Source organism: Oryx dammah, unplaced genomic scaffold (assembly GCF_014754425.2).
Source record: "Oryx dammah isolate SB20612 unplaced genomic scaffold, SCBI_Odam_1.1 HiC_scaffold_25, whole genome shotgun sequence".
Taxonomy (NCBI): Eukaryota; Metazoa; Chordata; class Mammalia; order Artiodactyla; family Bovidae; genus Oryx; species Oryx dammah.
The window spans coordinates 47,870,232-47,887,776 of NW_024070209.1; the positions used below are offsets into that span (position 1 = coordinate 47,870,232).

The 17,545-nt window shown below is 50.0% G+C and overlaps 1 protein-coding gene across 6 annotated transcripts in view; it reads left to right on the forward strand.

The window, feature by feature from the left end:
* The window catches only part of REEP1 (receptor accessory protein 1), a 133,742-nt gene extending 116,390 nt beyond the window's left edge, over positions 1–17,352 (forward strand). For 2 of the 6 annotated variants that reach the window (XM_040224291.1, XM_040224293.1), the window contains 4 exons: positions 4,437–4,472; positions 11,678–11,829; positions 12,543–12,646; positions 14,353–17,352. In XM_040224291.1, coding sequence (XP_040080225.1) covers positions 4,437–4,472; positions 11,678–11,829; positions 12,543–12,646; positions 14,353–14,428 — 368 coding nt within the window. In that variant the 3' untranslated portion in view covers positions 14,429–17,352. The remainder of the gene's footprint in view (positions 1–4,436; positions 4,473–11,677; positions 11,830–12,542; positions 12,647–14,352) is intronic. The other 4 variants (XM_040224292.1, XM_040224294.1, XM_040224295.1 and 1 more) reach the window with 2 other exon arrangements.
* The last annotated feature ends 193 nt before the right edge of the window (positions 17,353–17,545 follow it).

A 17,545-nucleotide genomic window follows, 5' to 3' on the forward strand; every position in this document is an offset into this window, starting at 1 on the left:
CCTCCCCGCCCCCCGCCCCCCGCCATAAACCTCACCCTGGGCCACCACGTGCCAAGGCCACACTAGCCCTGAGATCTAATTCCTGTGGAGGCCAGTGTTGTATGAAACCACACCTCTGCCTCCGTGTCTGCCCTGGTAGAGAGGGGTCCCTGTGCCAGAATTGACACGGGACCTTATTATTAAATGTGTAGAGTCCTGGGCCCACCCCCTGGGAATTCAGTATGTTGAGGACGAGACCCTGATACATGGTGCTGTCAAGGTGCAGCCACGTTTGGGGCCCACTGACGTCTGATCCATCAATGGGTTTCTGGTTTGTGGAGGCTGGGGTCGGGGACTGGAGGGGTAGGGAGCTGGCCAGCACTTCTGGTTCCCCAGACTGTTGCTAGGGGAGGTTACAGGGCTGAGCGCTGCTGCTGCCAGCAGAGGTTTGATGGGGAGGGGGCGGGCTGCAGGGCATGGTTCTGAATCTCCACCTCCATCCCTTTTGCTTGATGGGACATTGAGCCTGGGTGTGGATATGGGGCCACTCTGGCAATCTCTGGCTGTGACGTGTGCCAGGTGGCTCTCCTGCCCTTAAATGTATAAACAGGGATGTCCAGGTCACCTAAACCTGGGTCGTGTGCTGTAAGATGCAGCCTGCAGGGGGCATCTTAGAGTCCTGAGCACAGGGTCCTTCCAGGCCCACTCAACTTGAGGGTCTAAGACATGGATGGGAAGGAGGAGCTTCATGACTGCCCTGGGAATAACAGCGTGTGCTCCCCGCTGGGAAAAGGAGACCAGCTCAGAGCTAGGCCTGGCATCCGCCAGTTTCCTCCCTTCTCGGGAATGTCCCCTCTACCTAGGATTGAAGACTGTGGCTTTTCTGTTGGAAGAGAGATGTTTTAGGCCTACTAGGTTTGGGGAGATGGAGGCTTGGCCGTGGGGGTGAGATCCACCTTGGTTAGGGGAACCTTGTCCTTGAGCCAGGAGAACTTAGTATGGAATCCCTAAAGGCCAGGCAGGAAGGGAGCTTGGGGATCACTCAGTCTCACCCTCTGATTTTATCAACGAAGAGACAAAGGCCCAGGAAAGGTAGCTGCCATCAGGTTTGTGCCTGCTGGTGGCATTCTCCTGTGGCCCCGACTCCCGGGTCAGTGCCTTCTATCCACTCACCCACTGGCCATCAGGTTTCCTTGAGCATCTTTGGCCTCTGACCTCCCGGGCTTCTAGGCATGTGAGCCTCCATCCTTGATCAGTTTCTGGGCTACTGAGCCTCAAATGAAAGCTGTCGCTTTGATTTGATAAAGGGTCCCGATTCTGTGAGGCTCAGCGGACAGAGCTAAAACCAACGGGGTAGAGTTCTGAGGGGGCAGCCGCTTACCAGCTGTGTGACTGGGGCAAGCACTTTCTCCTCTCTGCACCGGAGAGTCCTTATCTGAACACACAGAATGACTAGCCCCATGTGCAGAGTTGTCATGAGGATTCAAATGAAATAAGCCATGTGAAGGTGCTTAGGGTCATGCCTGGCACTCTAAGTAGTAGCTGCTATTACTGTTGTTGTTGCTGTCTAACTTACCTAGAAAAGCACTTTAATATTAAGGTGTCCAAAATGGAAATGGGCTGCCTTGTGAAGCAGTGAGATTCCTGACATTGGAAGGGCCCAAACCAGAGTTAGTCATGTACTGAGTTCCTGCTTTGGCCAGGAAATGAGTCTAGGTGGGCCTGCAGTTCCTTCCTGTCTATTTGTCATTATAGAGGCAAACTAAGCAGAGGCAGTGGGCCCAGAGGGGTCACATACTCTGACAGGGCCACACAGGACCAGAATCCAGGCCTCCTGCCTACTCTTCCCCTTGGCGGATTATTTGCAGCAGCTTCAAAACTGGGGAAAAGAGAGGTCTGGTAGGATCTAAAAGGAGATAGATATTGCTCAGTCATAAAAAGGAATGAAATTTTGCCATTTGCAGCAACATGGATGGACCTGGAGGGTATTATGCTTATTGAAATAAGTCAGAGAAAGACAAACACTGTATATATTTACTTATATGTGGAATCTAAAAATAAAATTAATATAATGAAATAGAAACAGACTCATAGGTACTGAGAACAGACTGGTGGTAGCCAGAGGAGAAGGTAGGGGGAGGGTAAAATGGGTGAGGAGAATTAAGAGCTACAAACTGCTGAATATAAAACAGGCGGCAAGGATGCGGTGTACAGCGCAGGAATACAGCCAGGATTGTGTGAGCTTTTTCTTTTCCTTTTTGGTCACCCTACGTGGCACGTGGGATCTTAGTTCCCTGACCAGGATTGAATCCGTGTCCCGTGCAGGGGACGCACAGAGTCTTATTCACTAGACCACCAAGGTAGTCTTACCAATGTTACTTATAACATCTTTATATGGAGTATGATCTATAAAAAATATTGAATCACTATGCTGTACACCTGAAACTAAATATTGTAAGTCAGCTGTACTGCAGTTATAAAAGAGAAGGCGATGGGGGCATCCCCTGGGCTTTGAACACTTTCCCAGGCCAGCACCTGATGGAAACGGACTTGGGCTGATTTGTCTTCCTGGCCCTGCCCCGCTCCATGCTCCGTGATGCCCCAGAAAGCAGGGGAGCACTCTGGTTGCAGGTCTGCAGACTGAGCAAGTGGAGTTCCCGGAGAACCAGAGCCTGCTGTGCTGCGACAGAGTGCAGTCTCCTCCCTCCCCGCCCTTGGCCGTGGCACCCTGATTTCAGGGCCAGCAAGTGGGGTGCTGACCTAGCAGGAAGGACAGGGACCGTTGATTTGCCTTTGCCCTAGCTGTTCTGGGCCTAAAATAAAAGGCAGCTCAGAAAGAAAGACAGGTGAAAGATGGCCCAGGGCCTGGGTCGAGGGCAGAAGCACCCAAGTCAGGGGCTCTGGGGTTGTCATAACCCCGGAGGGGAGGGTCAGGGTGCCTAGGTGGAAGTCCGCCAAAGGAGGCCCAGCTGGTGTGCCCTTCCCGGCCCTGGCCTCGGACACCAGGAATGGTTTGGTCTGGGAAATGGCCCCGAGTCTGGGCTTCTGTCCTGACTGAGTGACCCTGGGCCTGGGCAGAGATGGCAACGCAGTGAGGCCAGCGTCACCAAGCAGTCACCATTCTTGTTCCCATTGAGCCTATATTCAATCTCACAACCTTCCTATCAGAGCATTTGTCCTTGGACCAGGAAAGGAACCCAGTTCGTTTCAGACTTTGCCTTTGAAGGTGAGACACCAGAATCCCTATTTGGCCTCCATCTCGGGGTTGTGAGGAGAGCAGTTGAGGTATTAATAATTTGCCAGTCCTGGACCGGAGGCCACTGTTGGAGAGAGGCTGGGTAGGAAGCGGTGGCTGCACACCCCAGGAAGTTATGTGCAGCTGTTGGAAGCAACAGTTTCAATGCACATTTAGGTAGAGTTTGAAGAGGCCTAGTGAAAAAAGTACAAAATGGAATAAGAGATTATGTAATAATTTATTTAAAATATACATGTCCATTGGTATGAAACAACACCATGCAATTTCTGTGGCCCGCCCTGCAGAATAAATGGCCTGGGAGGTATTTTGTCAGACATCATTTATTGCAAGTCTGGTATTGAACCCAGGGAAGGGTACAAAGGGAATTGAAAGGATGATCTTTGCCCTCCATGAACTTGGAGACAGCCTGTATTTAGTGAGCACCTACTGTATACCAAGGGCTTCCCAGGTGGCTCAGTGGTAAAGAATCTCCCTGCCAATGCAGGAGATGTGGGTTTGATCCCTAGGTTAGGAAGTTCCCCTGGAGGAGGGAATGGCAACCCGCCCCAGTATCCTTGCCTGGAGAATCCCATTGACAGAAGAAGCTGGCTGCCTACAGTCAATGGAGTCACAAAGAATCAGACATGCCTGAGCATGCATACACACACATACACACTATACCAAGGCCCAGATATACACCAAGACCAGTGGAGTGTGTAAGGCAGCAGCCAGTTAGCCACTGGGGCCAAATGCCTGACACAGAGCCCTTTGGCCCAGATATACACCAAGACCAGTGGAGTGTGTAAGGCAGCAGCCAGTTAGCCACTGGGGCCAAATGCCAGACACAGAGCCCTTTGGGGATTCAGAGGTCAGTGTGAGCAGATTTTCTGCAGGCCATGCTGAACTGGGAGAGAGAGAGAGAAGGGGCAGTCGGAGTTATTTCTCAGAGAAAGCTTGGGCTTCATCCCCTCCCTCCCCTCGGGCTGCAGGTTACAAGGACTGGCCTCTGCACGCCAGACAAGGGCATTTTCTAGCACCTGTGAGGAAGCAGAATCTAGGGTGATCCCCTCTCCCACCTAGGTGTCTCTACAGAGACCCACATTTCTGGGACTCCCATAGTGAACACATGGGGATGCCCACACCTCCCTGGGGCCTCCCTGTTGGCCTGGGGCTGCTTCCTGTCCAGGTGAGGGGTATCACTGATGATCCCCCGTCCCCACAGTGTGTACCTGCTGCTCCACCTGCAGGACCCGGAAAGGTGAGTACACAGCCAGCCTCCCTGCAGCGTGCGAGACCTGCCTTGGGAGGAGGCTCTAACCGTGAGCTGGTGTCTGACCTGGGGGCTCCCTTTCAGCTGCAGGGTCAGGGGGTGGGGTGGGGCGAGGAGGTTAACTCCTTAAAATAGCAAGTATGTATTATCTTACAGCAAATTCAGGCCAGAATTTGGGAGCAGCTTAATTGGGTGTCTCTGGCTCAGGGACTCTCAAGTGTTACAGTGTGGGTGTCAGTCAGGGCCACAGCTGGCTGAAGGCTTGACTGAACATGGCCCTCTTGTGGCTCTTGGCTGGAGGCCTCAGCTCCGTTCCACGTGCCTCTCTGGTGGCTGCCTGAGCATCCTTACCACATGGTAGCTGGCTTCACCCAGGGTGAGTGATGCAGGAGAGAGGCCAGGTGGGAAGCCACAGCACCTTTTAGGACCTGGTCTTGGAAAGCACAAAATCATCACTTCTGCCTTGTTCTGTTTGTTGGAAGTGAGTCATTAAGTCCAGCCCATCCTCAAGAGGAAGGGAATTCATCTCCACCTCTTGGAGGGAGGAGTAACAAGGAATATGGAGAGACTTTAAAACCATCACAGAGTCATCATTCCCTGTGCTCTTGGTGATAGGAGTGCAGGCACTTACCCAGGTCCCCGGAAGTGATGAGCCCTGCAGTCCTGGGGGTTTCAGTCCTTGTGCAGCCAAGGGAGCCCTGGTCCTGCTTTGCCACTCGCCAGCTGTATAGCTGTGTGCAGATGACCTAACCACCATAAGCCTGGGTTTCCTCCCAGTAGAGGTAAAGCTTCCCGCTTTCCCACCTCACTGTGCCGCTATGACAATATCTGTGAAAGGGCTTTTTGAAGAGTGATGATGGTGATGCTGCTGACCGTGATGGCCAGAAGGCCTCAGGGAGATGGGCCCAGGCTCTCCCAGGCCTGGCCAGGAGCCCTGCTGCCACCCTCCCTGGGTGAGGGTGCTGTCTGGGCTGTGTTGCTTTCTTCTGACCTGCTCCTGCTCTTTCCTTGATCTTAACATGTGAGGGACCAGAGATGGTGCTGGACTAACCCAAGTCCCCTTTACAACCCCTTGAAGGAGTTTCCTTTGGCTCAGAAGGCAAGAGGGGCCAGCCCTGGCCTGCTGGCTGGTGTGGGGGAGGGGGAAGAGGGAGACAAGCCTAGTGCCCTGTGCCCCCCGCCCTGTCGCCACCGAGACACGGTTCATGCTTCCCACAGGAAGCGAGCAGGAAGACATGGAGCTGTGTTCTAAGAAGGATCCTCTTTTCCCTTTATTTCTTCAGTGTTAAGACTTTTTCCCTTCTTTTTTTGGCCACACCACATGGCATGGGGGATTTCTGTTCCCTGACCAGGGACTGAACCCGTACCCCCTGCAGTGGAAATGCAGAGCCTTAACCGCTGGACTGCCAGGGGAGTCCCTTAGACCAGTGGTCCCCAGCCTTTCTGGCACCAGGGACTGGTTTTGTGGAAGACAGTTTTTCCATGGACTGGGGTTGTGGGTGGATGCTTTCAAGATGATTCAAGCACGTTACATTTATTGTGCACTTTATTTCTATTATTATTACATCAGTTTCCCCTCAGATAATCAGGCATTAGATCCCAGGGATTAGGGACCCCTGCCTTAGACATTTCAGCTCTTGGATTTTTAAAGGTCTGTAGAAGACCCGGGGGTTTCAGAGGCCATGAGCCTAATGAGAATGGATGGTCTAAGATTCCTGAGCAGGGGGCTGTGGGGACCATCGTCCTGCTGGAACAGAGGAGTATACGTATGCTCAACAAGGATGAAAGAAACTCAGGGGCTGCACACAGCTGTGTTCAGCACTAGCACATAATACTCAGGTCTGCTGGACGCTACTGCTGCTAAGTCATTTCTGTCGTGTCCAACTTTTTGTGACCCTACGGACCATAGCCCACCAGCTCCTCTGTCCATTACATTTCCCAGGCAAGAATACTGGAGTGAGTTGCCATGCCCTTTCCCAGATCTTTCCAACCCAGGGATCAAACCTGCATCTCTTACGTCTCCTGCATTGCCTGGTGGGTTCTTTACAACTGGCGCCACCTGGGAAGCCCACTGAACGCACTAGTTCGTGGAAAACAACCATCCCAGTGACCTCAGGCAGTTATGTTTATTTCGACCTAATCACCCTACAATTTGGAGTTTGTAAATACCTTAAGCCACTCAGAAAGCCTTTCCCTATGGGATCCTGTCATCTTGGGACCTGGGAGAAGAGAGAAGCCTTCTGCTCTGCTCTTGCCCGGTGGGCCTGCTCCATGCTGCCCTCTGGGAAGTCCCCCTCCCCCGCCACCCCCACGACACCTGGTGATTTCATCATCAAAGCCTGCCTTTCCAGGACGTTAGAATAGAAGTTAAAATAGAATTATAGCTGGTGGTGAGCACTGAGTAGAGCCTGGCCTTCCCCGGAGCTGTGGGGATGGGGATTGTTGGGGATGGGGCTACAGGTGGGGCTCAGTGGAGGCCTCAGGCTGGGGTGGACCTGCTCAGAGTCATGATCTGGGAGCCTCTGCCCCAGCCCTGCCTTTCTCAGCCTTCTGAACATCCAAGGCCCTGGAGTTCTACTCCATCTCCCTGAGGTCTCCTTGCCAGGAAACAACTAGTGAGTCATCTGCACCATTTCCCTCTATGACGGTGGGAAAGCTCCTCGACTCTCCAGGCCTCAGTTGCCTCCTCTGTAAAATGGGGTGAGGGATTAAACCTGAGGCTCCGGGGACCCTTCCAGCTTGACCCGTGAAGGGTGCTGGCTGTGAAGTGTCAGCAGATGGTGTAGGGGTAGGTGTGTCTCACACCTGGGGCTGGGGCACCGATGCTGTGGATCACAGATGCTCTGGCCAGAGGGGCCCTCCTGGTCCCCTGAAATGATGATTTCCTCCATGCCTCTCATGTCCCAAGAGAACTTTCTGCTCCATTCTGGCCTGCCTGTCAGCCGTTTCCTATTGTTTCCTGCACATCTGTCTCTCTTTTTCTGTGCTTCTATTATTATCTCTGTCTCCCACCCCTACCGCCCTTTCTCCCCACTTTTCTCTCTGCCTACCTTGATGTTATATAGAACTGAAGACTGAATTCTATCACTGCTCGAAATGAGTCATAGAGGTGGGTCCCCCCCACCTTTTAAAATCAAGTAGATGGGACATATTTTAAAAAGCAGAATCATCCCTTTTTATCCTATTAAAAGAGAGAGAGAATTGCATCTTTCTGTGAGTGGGGCCCTGGGGCAGTTTCTTTCCTCAGTAACAGGAGCTGTCAGAGGTTTGGAGCATGGGCAGTGAGTGAGTGTGTGTGTATGTGTGCGTGTGCATGAACACTTGCACATGTGTGTGAGTTTCATCCCCAAAGGTTCTTCTTTAACAGGATATTCTTTCCTTTCTCTTCGGTGGCTGTTGGGGACTCGGATGTAAGTGGTCCAGATGGGCGTGCTCTCCTCAAACGTGTTTGCTGACTTTGATTAATGGCTCCCACTAATGTGTGCTGTGTGGAAGTGTTCACTAACCTGGGGTGTTTGCTGCCCTGGGGGAGGGGTGTGGGGAGGCCTGGGGCTCCTGCAGATGGATCAGCTCAGCCTTGAAGGGCTGGGCGTTTTTCCCTCCTTGCACTCCCCACAGAGAGAAGAGGTGCAGCCGCTTTCCAGCCTGCTCTACGCACGTTTGCTAACACAGAAAGTAAGCCAAGGCCACACACTCATTCCCCACTGAGGGAAATAAGTGACCCCTGTCTCTTCCTGGAAACCACCCAGCCCTGGCCACTGTGGTCAGCTCTGTGGGCTTGAGGGCTTGGCTGCCACCCCCTGAGGCTTGCAGGTGGCTGTGGTCATGACCTTGCATGAGACGCTCCCCTCATGCAAGTTGTCTTCAGGAGCCATCAGAGTATTAAGATGTAGATAGTAGCACCCTCTTGGGTGAGGACCTGTGGGATCACAAATTCTGTTTGGTTATACAGGAAGAGGAGTGCTGAGGAGGTCCGGCACCACATTTCTGCTCAGCCCCTCATTTTCATCTGGGTGCCCATAAAGATAGGACCATGTTCTGTGGGGTTTATTTCTTCACTGATACTCCTCCCTGTTCCCTAAAGTATTTAAGTATGCTTGTGGAAATACAGATGATAGATCAAACCAAATAAGAAAAATGAAGCTTGGAGGGGAAGGGAGGAGGCAGGTAAGATGGAGTTAGAACGAGAAGAAAAATATAGGTGCTTGTCACAAAGTCATAGACAGTCTGAGGTGCTGGGCTTCCTCACAGCCAGCGCAAAGAGCGAAATGCAGTTAAGCAGTTCATTGTCCAACTTCCCAAATGGTCCAGTGGTTAAGGATATGCCTGCTAATGCAGAGGACACAGGTTCGATCCCTGGTCTGGGTAGATCCCACATGTCACGGGACAGGTAAGCTTGTATGCCACAACTACTGAGTCTGCGCTCTAGAGTCTGGAAGCCGCAACTACTGAGCCCATGTGTTTCAACTACTGAAGCCCGCATGCCCGAGAGCCCATGCTCTGCAACAAGAGAAACCACCCAAATGAGAAGCCCGTGCGCTGCAACTGGAGAAAGGCCATGTGCAGCCTGAGTGCAGCAACAAAGACCCAGCGCAGCCAAAAATAAATGAGAGATTCATTGTCACAACACAGTAGACATCTGGAGGCTCAGAGGCTCAGCTTGTCTACAGTGTTTCGTCTCCTGGGTCCTAAGAGTCAAGCAGAATATTACAAACAACATTCTTGGCAAAAACTCTCCACGAACACAGTGACCAGCAGGATTCTCCTCTTTTCAACAGGTTCTCTCTGTGTCTTCTATTAGAAGATACTTCTGGTCCCCGAGCTGCCCACACTGACTTCCTTCACTCCCCACCTCTGCTGAGTTGAAACCGTGTTTTCTATTCCTGCCTGGATCTCTGGACTTCCCTTGATCCATCACTCCTAGTGGCCCTTCTTTTCTACCATTTAGTCCATGCTCAAGGATGCAGTGGAGAACTAACTCAAAGCATTTTTGCTTCATTTTTGAGATGGCACTTGTTGTTGTTGTTATTCTGACAGTGTGTGAGTTCACTGCTCAGTCCCAGTGGGTCCAGAATGGGTGAGCAGGCTGAACTGTTCCATGCCTGAGGATCTTTTGGTGACTCTGGGCTGCCTTCTGAACCCCAGAGTGATATGTAGAGGGAATGCTGTGGCCCTGAATTTAGAGGGAACCTTGTGTGCAGAAGCACAGACTCAAGCCCTAGTCTGCTTTCAAGATGGGAGATTTTGTGCTGGGGCAAACCTGGGCAGGTTGCTTCTGCCCTGGTCTTTCGGTCCTAGGCAGGCCTGCCTCTTTGTTCTCCTGTTAGGTGTTCAGAGGAATGTCCTTGTGATGGGTGTTGAGTTCTGTTTGGGGACAAGAGTCGAGCCCTCTGAGATGATGTCAGGACTCCACCTCTTAGTGGATGGGTGGCCACTGTGGGCACAGTCCTGGATCAGCTGCTCAGAGGGACCAAAGAGGATCAGCCGTAGCTCAGGACACTTTCTTTGAAGCTGAGGCAGAAACTGATGGACAGGAGAACTAGGGCTCGAGGCACAAGCCATGTGCTACACATTCCAAGACCTTCTGGGTGAGTTGACAGGCTGGGGAAGACCAGAACATTCAAGGAGGGCCAGACTGACCAGTTTTCACGTTCATCCATCTTAGCGAGGCAGCTGACTTGGGCAGGGGAAGGCACCAGAGAGAGCCTAAACCCAGAGGAAACAGGTTGGGGAATGCACAGGAGCAATAAAATGCAAAGGAGAGTTGTTAACAATCTCAGGCTTGGCTCTATCCTGTCTCAGCTGGTCGCTCCCAGTCTACAATTCAGCTTTGAAATGCGTGGTTAAGACAACTGTGCTCTCATGCTGCCCCCTGCTGTTTATTGGGAGTGTAGCAGCAATGACTGGGAAAGCGGCTCAAGACTAGGCTCCCACTGTTAGTTTTATGAAGTCCACACTGGATGCTGTCATACCCTCTTTGATGGGGAGAACACATTTGGTGGCTGAACATGTTTTTAGGAGAAGTAGCAGGGTGTCCCAGAACAGCTCTGGTTTCTGTCTGCAGGCCTTGGGTGGTCAAATCAAGTGATCAGAGGGGCCCCGGCTCTGCCTTCTGTGGTTCTAGGTAAAAACAATATACGAAGCCTAGAAAGATATGTCTCTGAGTGTCAGATAGACTGGGACAGGAAGTATTTTATATCTCGACTGAGATAGGATCACGTGGCCAGATGACATGGAATATGCTCCACATTCGATGTTGCAGAAATACTCAGTGACATGAAGCTGAAGCTCCAATATTCTGACCACCTGATTTGAAGAGCCAATTCATTGGAAAAGACCCCGATGCTGGGAAAGATTGAAGGTGGGAGCAGAAGGGAGTGACAGAAGATGAGATGGTTGGATGGCATCACCAACTCAATGGACATGAGTTTGAGCAAACTCTGGGAGATGAAGGACAGGAAAGCCTGGTGTGCTGCAGTCCATGGGGTCGCAGAGTCTGACATGACTGAGTGAACAACAGTGACACAAATAAGTTCTGGAGTTTTCCACGTGGATTAGTCATGGCAGACCAAAACAGGAATCTCGCTGCTGCTTTTGAGGGGAAGACTGCAGCTAGATTCTTCCACCAGGCTCCTTTGCTTCTCTATCTAGCACTTGGCCTCTGAAATGAAAAATCTACATTGCTTAAGGTTCTTTCTGAAGGCTTCCTGGCATTTTACATCCTCTCTCTTAAGGACAGCTCGGAGCTGTATGTGCAAGTATAATTAAGGCACCATCAGCTTGTATGTATCATGCAGAAAACTGTGTTATTCCCCTCCAGAACTCACTGCCACCATCCTTTCCAGAGGATATGCTTTCCCTCTGGTGTTCTGGTGTGGCCTCACAGCCCTAAGCTGTAGGGTGTGACCCATCTGTTACGACAGAGGTACCCCCACCTGGACCCCCACGTCCCCCAATAGCTTGTCAGTAGATTCTGAAGCCTTCGCTTGTTCCTGTGCATAGCGCCTCACGGTTGCAGTGGTCCTGGATCCCCTGCAACATTCCAGGAAGCTGTCGGGGCCTCAGTTCTCCTAACTGACCTGGCTTGCTGTGCTGTGTGCCTAACCTTGGCCTGCCCTTCTTGGCTCCTTTCTGCACTGATCCCACCTTGCTGTACTTTGTCTCCCCTGCGTAGATTGTAAATGGCCATTCAGTGGTTGAGGGCGATGTGAATGAGGGTGGTGTGAAGGCCTGGGGGCCCCACCAGGTCCAAAACCCATTGGCCTTTTCTGACGAGGAGGAGGAAGACCTGCTGGACTTCATGTACAAGTTTAAAGCACCTCGAAAGACCGAGTTCCCCCTGGAGGTACACGGTATCGGGGGCTGTGGGGTGGAGCGTGTATTTTCACAGAGGGATTTACCCTGGAGATCCGGGGCTCCTGAGAGTGGCATCTCTTGGGATACCCAACGTCTCCTGAGTGCCTGAGGAGGGGAGACTTCCCTCCATCAAACAGGCAGGAGAAGCCACTAGGTAGCATCTAGCTACTTGCCAAGGGGTGAAAAAGACCCTACCACATTTATTTGGGAATAGAAGAAATGAGATCGTGTCTAGGGATTAAACAAAACAAACAAAACACCCAGCTACCAACTTAAGATGATGTGTGAGTGAGAAGCAAACCAAGTGAGCGTTTTGAGGGAGAGAAAAATTCAGAATGTCTTATGACATGTCTTTATAAATAGAGCTCGTTCATCTCTTTATCTCCATGTCACAACATAGTAGCCTATATAAAATATTGGGTTAGCCAAAAAGTTTGTTCAGGTTTGGAAACACCCAGATGAACTTGTTGGCCAACCCAGGAGATGTTCATAAAATGTTATTGAAGGGGCACAGCCAAATGAGCCAAACAATACACTTGATATATGTACTCTGGCCAAGTGCAGACGTGGATGGAATTTTGGCGGTAGGAGGGCCAAGCCTAGAGCCTCAGGTCATTGATCTGGGCAGGGTCACAGCCTTGGGCTCAGATGCAGGGCCTGCAAAATTGGGGGACCCCAGAGTCTTCCTCTCTGTTTCATCAGGTCTCCCCTCCTTCCCCTTCTGCTGAACGCTGCAACCTGAGAGTCCAACTGAGGCAAGTTGGGAGCCCCCCTGCCCTCAGTGCAGAGACCCTTGTGAGACTCAGGTGAGGCAGTGTGTGGACAAGCTGCCCTTCTCCAACACAGAGGCCTGGTGGCTTCTTCCCACCAAGGTCACAGCTGTTCCCACCGCAGAGCGCATGCGTTCATCAGATTCCTTCCCAAAGTGGGGCACACAGGGGTCCTTTTGAACTGAGAGGTTTTGGTAGAAGATATTCTGGGTCTGGACTCTGTCCGAGGAGTCCTTTATAGCCCGGCCAGCCCCGTTATAGGGAGAGGGACCCAGCCCAGAGGGCATGCAAGGTGCTAGAACCATTCTAGATCTTGAGGGTTTGTGCCTCTTTTTTTTTTAATGTGGACCATTTTAAAAGTCTTTGTTCAATTTGTTACAACATTGCTTCTGTTTTATGGTTTTATGTTTTGGTTTTTCAGCCACGGGGTATGCGGGATCTTAGCTCCCTGACCAGGGATCAAACCCGTTCCCCCTGCATGGGAAGGTGAAGTCTTACCCACTGGATTGCCAGGAAAGTCCCTGGTTTTGTTTTTTAAAACCACCCATGTTGCTTTACTGCTTATGGTTAAACTGCCTGAGACAGGTCACTGATTCTCCTCTCATTCTGTCCAGAGGTGACTGGTAAACATTTCTGTCATCAGCGTGGTGGGAGGACTCAGTATATGGAAGGCCAGAGCCTTCTGTTGGTGCTTGTTTCCCTCCTGCCTCCCTTCCGTGCGCCCGCTGGGCACGGAGCTCCTTGCTGGGAGAGGGTGGTGCATTTCCTGCCCCCAGGAAGGCACAGTGTGGCCGAGGAAGACAGTGCGCAGAGCAGCACGCTCCCCCGTGGGCTCCGTCTCTGATGCCCTGCCATCTGCTAAACAGCGTGAGAACCAAGGAGTTGATCCTGGCTGTGGGGGTGGGGCTCAGGAGTGACTCTGGAGCTTGTTCCCAAGAGGACTAGAGATAACCAGACAGAGAAGGGAGGAAAGGCCTCTGGTCAGAAGGGATGGAGATGTGAAAGGATAGTGTAGAAAATGCAGCTGAGTACGGAGAAGTGGACAGCTCGGGGTTGAGGGTAGGTCGGGGCCAGTGGTGAAGGCCCTTGAGTGTGCTATGCCAGAATGAAGCATTTCGCTTCTCTGTAATCATGACAGTAGCGGCCCCTGTGACCTGGGTCCCATGGGAGGAGGGGTCCCTTGATGGCCATTGGTAGGGGAGATGAGGTAGGACTCTTCATGCAGAAAGCCAGTGTTTCCTGTGTTGTGTGGTTTGCTTCTGCATGGAAGGATTTCACATCTGGGAGGAGGACTGGAAATTCAGTGATGGAAGTTTTAAGCATGAACCAAGAAACGCGAGGCCAGTTCCCAAAGGAAATAACAAAAACCAGGGAAGCGATGGAGAGGCCTTTCTCTCTGCTGAGTCACTTGTTAAGATCATTTTGCTCCCAAGGCAGAAACAAACTGTGTCATCCTTCCATGCAGCTGTGCACTTGGGAGGTGCAGGGACTTAGGAGAGTATGAAGATGGGGGCCCTGGGCTCCTCCACTGGCTCAGCTCTATGGGGATGCTTGGGAGGCCACTCTGATTGCTGTGGTGGAGACCCCAAGGGGGTCCCCAGCCCCACCAGCCTGCTCACACACATGGACTTTTGACCGAAAGAGCTGAAGTCCCAACACAAACCCATCCAGGTACTGTCCTCAAAAGCGTTCATGTTTATACCAAACTGAGGGGTCAGTCCTGTTTCTGTTTTCTCTGCCAGGCACCGCCTAGAATCCTTCGATCTCGCTTCAGGAAGAAAAGTACCTCATCCTCAGCCACTGAAACCACGTGAGTGAGATGAGCCAACAGCACCGGATCCACAGAATGTTTCTTCTCTGCCTTAAAGAGCTATTTATTCACTAATCACATAGAAACCCGCAAGCTGGTGTGCTCTGTGCACAGCCTCGGACATCCCTTTCCTCTCTCCCCTCTAAGAGCCCCCTTTCCTTTTCTTTATTTTGTTGGGGAGAGGATAAGGGAAAGGTAGTGGGGGGGGGTGTGACCTTAGGTCTTCTGAGGTTAGTCATTTCCCACCATTGGATTGGCATACAGACAGCAGTGTTTGTAGAAACAAGAGAATCCCCCCACCGAGCTGCTGAGATGTACATTTGTAACTTATTTGTTGCATACTTTGTTTTTAGTCCTATATATGCAAACAAAGCAATTTTTTAAAAACCTTTTTGTTCTTGATACTAATACTTTGGACTACGATGTACATATTTATGGCTTGTGGCTTGATACCGTGGACTTGCAAAGGCTGCCAGAGGTTCTGATGTATAAGAAAAGTGCAAAAACAGAAGCGTAAAAGATTATTTTAATTCTGGAGGGTGTCTCAGATGTGCTTATGAAGCTTCCAAACACACCTCAAGGACATCCGTTTTTCCTATAGGGCGATGGTCTGTATTCTTCAGTCAGTATACCAGAGAAGTTTAGAATGGAGATTTGATATTTCAGTACCAGAGGTGGGTATAATGAGGTCAGGGGAACAGCCTAGAATAAGAGAAAAGTCACAGGAAGCTTGTCTCCCCCATAGACACAGGATTAGGAGCTTCTGAGTCCTTCCGGGGTGAGGACTTCTCATTGCCTTAGGCAGGTTGGCTCACCTTTGGATGTAAACTCTTGGGATTGTTGTGACAAATCACTGAGTGTTTATTTTTCCTTCATAGTACCCTGCGCTGTGACTGGCAAAAACGAACCAATCCACCCAAACAAAACCAACCCTAGAACCATGCTTTGTTTCAGATGCTCCGTGAAGTACATCTGAGACATCTGGGTAACGATCCCAACTCTGGGTTCTAGAAGGTTGTAGAGGTTGCATCTTCATGAATGTGACCTGCTGCTCAGCTCCACGGGCAGCGGTGGCTGGTACCCTCTGTTTGCTTCCTGGGTTGTGTGGAGTTTGTGAGCCAGACAGAAGTGGCATGTTCATGGGCACCTGTATTTCATACAGGCCACATCTTTTAGGAAGAGAACAAACCGCCGTCTGAGGCGACTCCCTAATTAGACTGAGAATTTTATCTGAAAAGAATAATCTGGTTGAAATAGCATCTCGGTCAGCGGCGGGTGCTCCCCACTGGAAGCGCCAAGCCTAAATGTAGGACTCGTCTACTTGTGCTTAGAATTGATGTTTCCTTTCAGTGTGATGCATGCAGGGGTCACAACCCAGTTACTTATTATACTTGGATCGTGTTTGTTCATAGGTAGGCCCTGAACACTAGAGAATTAGTGTCACGTACCACATAGAACCTACTGTCAGTCAGCTATAAACAGGCCCAGTCAGAGACAGTAGCATGACTGAGCTACACAAACCTACATCAGTCTTTGCTGATGACACATTGGCTGGATCTTAGCCACATTGGAAAGGGTTTTACTTGAAGTTGTTACCAGACTGCAAATTTAAATCTCTTTTCCTCATAATGCCTCTGAAGGTGACTTGGTAATTTACAAAAGGATTTAGGAAAATAAACCTAAAAGCAAATGTGGGGTTCAGGAAGGCAAACAGAGGCTGTCTGTTTAATGTTTGTGCCCCATACCCACCAATAGCTAAATCCTGTTAGAAAACCTGTTTTCTTCAAGCTCACAAAGTAGTTTCAGACAGAGGAAAAATATATGCTTTAAAATGTATTTACCTGTTATTGGGAATACCCAGAATTATCAGAAACAAATGCAAAAAAAAAAAAAAAAAAAAGCTTATTAAGCAGCTTTTTAGCAACTCTTTTTTTTCCTGGCCAAAATAATAAATGCCTTTAGCAGCAGAGATTAAAGTCCTATTGTGAACAAGCTATATTTTCACCATTTTACTGTGGAGAGTTTAAACAAGTATGGGCTCTCAAGTTTGCACTCAACGATGCCAAAAACGACTTTGAAGCACTCTACTCTCAGACAAGCTGTATTACTTCTCATTTAAGATTTAAAAAAATAGAAAGGTACCCAAACTGTTGTCTTAATGTAACTATTTTTCCTCCAGGTGTTGCTTAGGGAATTGGTTTCTTTCTTAAAAACACTCACTGTACAACTGAGAGCAGCTGTCATATTTCTGGCAAAACGTGTTTACTTATTCAACAAGCTGTATATTTGTGTGGACTGACGTAAAAATGTGAATGCCTCCAAGTGTACACATAGTGGTGTGGAGTTCTGTCGAGACGATAAAGCTGAATGTTTTTAATTTGCTGATTTACAGACACGGGCTGTTTACAAAATGCTAATGGGAAGTCTGTACCTTTCACGTAGTAACTTTTTCTTTGCTTTTGAGCACCTGTTCTGTTTCTGAGGAGACGAGAGAGGGTGTTGTACTTACAAACTGGAGAGTTAGGCATAATCCCTCCTGGCTTTGTGTGAATAGCTTGCTCACTTTGCTGGCCTCTGAATTGTGTGTTCTCCGTAGTAAACTGTCCGTGTGTCTGTGATAACAGTGCTTGTCAACCACGACCACCATTGAGTACCTTCCTAGTTGTTCATCTTGCACAGCACTGGAAATGGTAAAGGATGTGCTTCATTCGTGAACGGCAGGCACCAGAGGGCTGGCGTTCTGGATGGTGACTGTGCACACTCCCCCTTAGTTTATCTCTGTAATCCTATAGGACGATCCGTCATCAAATAGTATACTGGACTGTGCATCAAAGAGATATAAAATTACAGTATTCCAAAGGTTGAAGTTCTGTTTTGTTATAATGCCTGATCTATATCTTGAATAAAGTCTTAACATGTTTCTTTTAAAAGACATCTTTGTAAATGTTGGGCTTATGAAGAAAGAGAAAATCCATTTAAAAAAATGTATTTGGGCTTCCTTGGTGATCCAGTGGTTAAGAGTCTGCCTTGCAATGCAAGGGACACCGGTTTGGTCCCTGGTCCAGGAAGATCCCACATGCCATGGAGCAGCTACACCTGGGTGCCACAACTACTCAGCCCGAGCT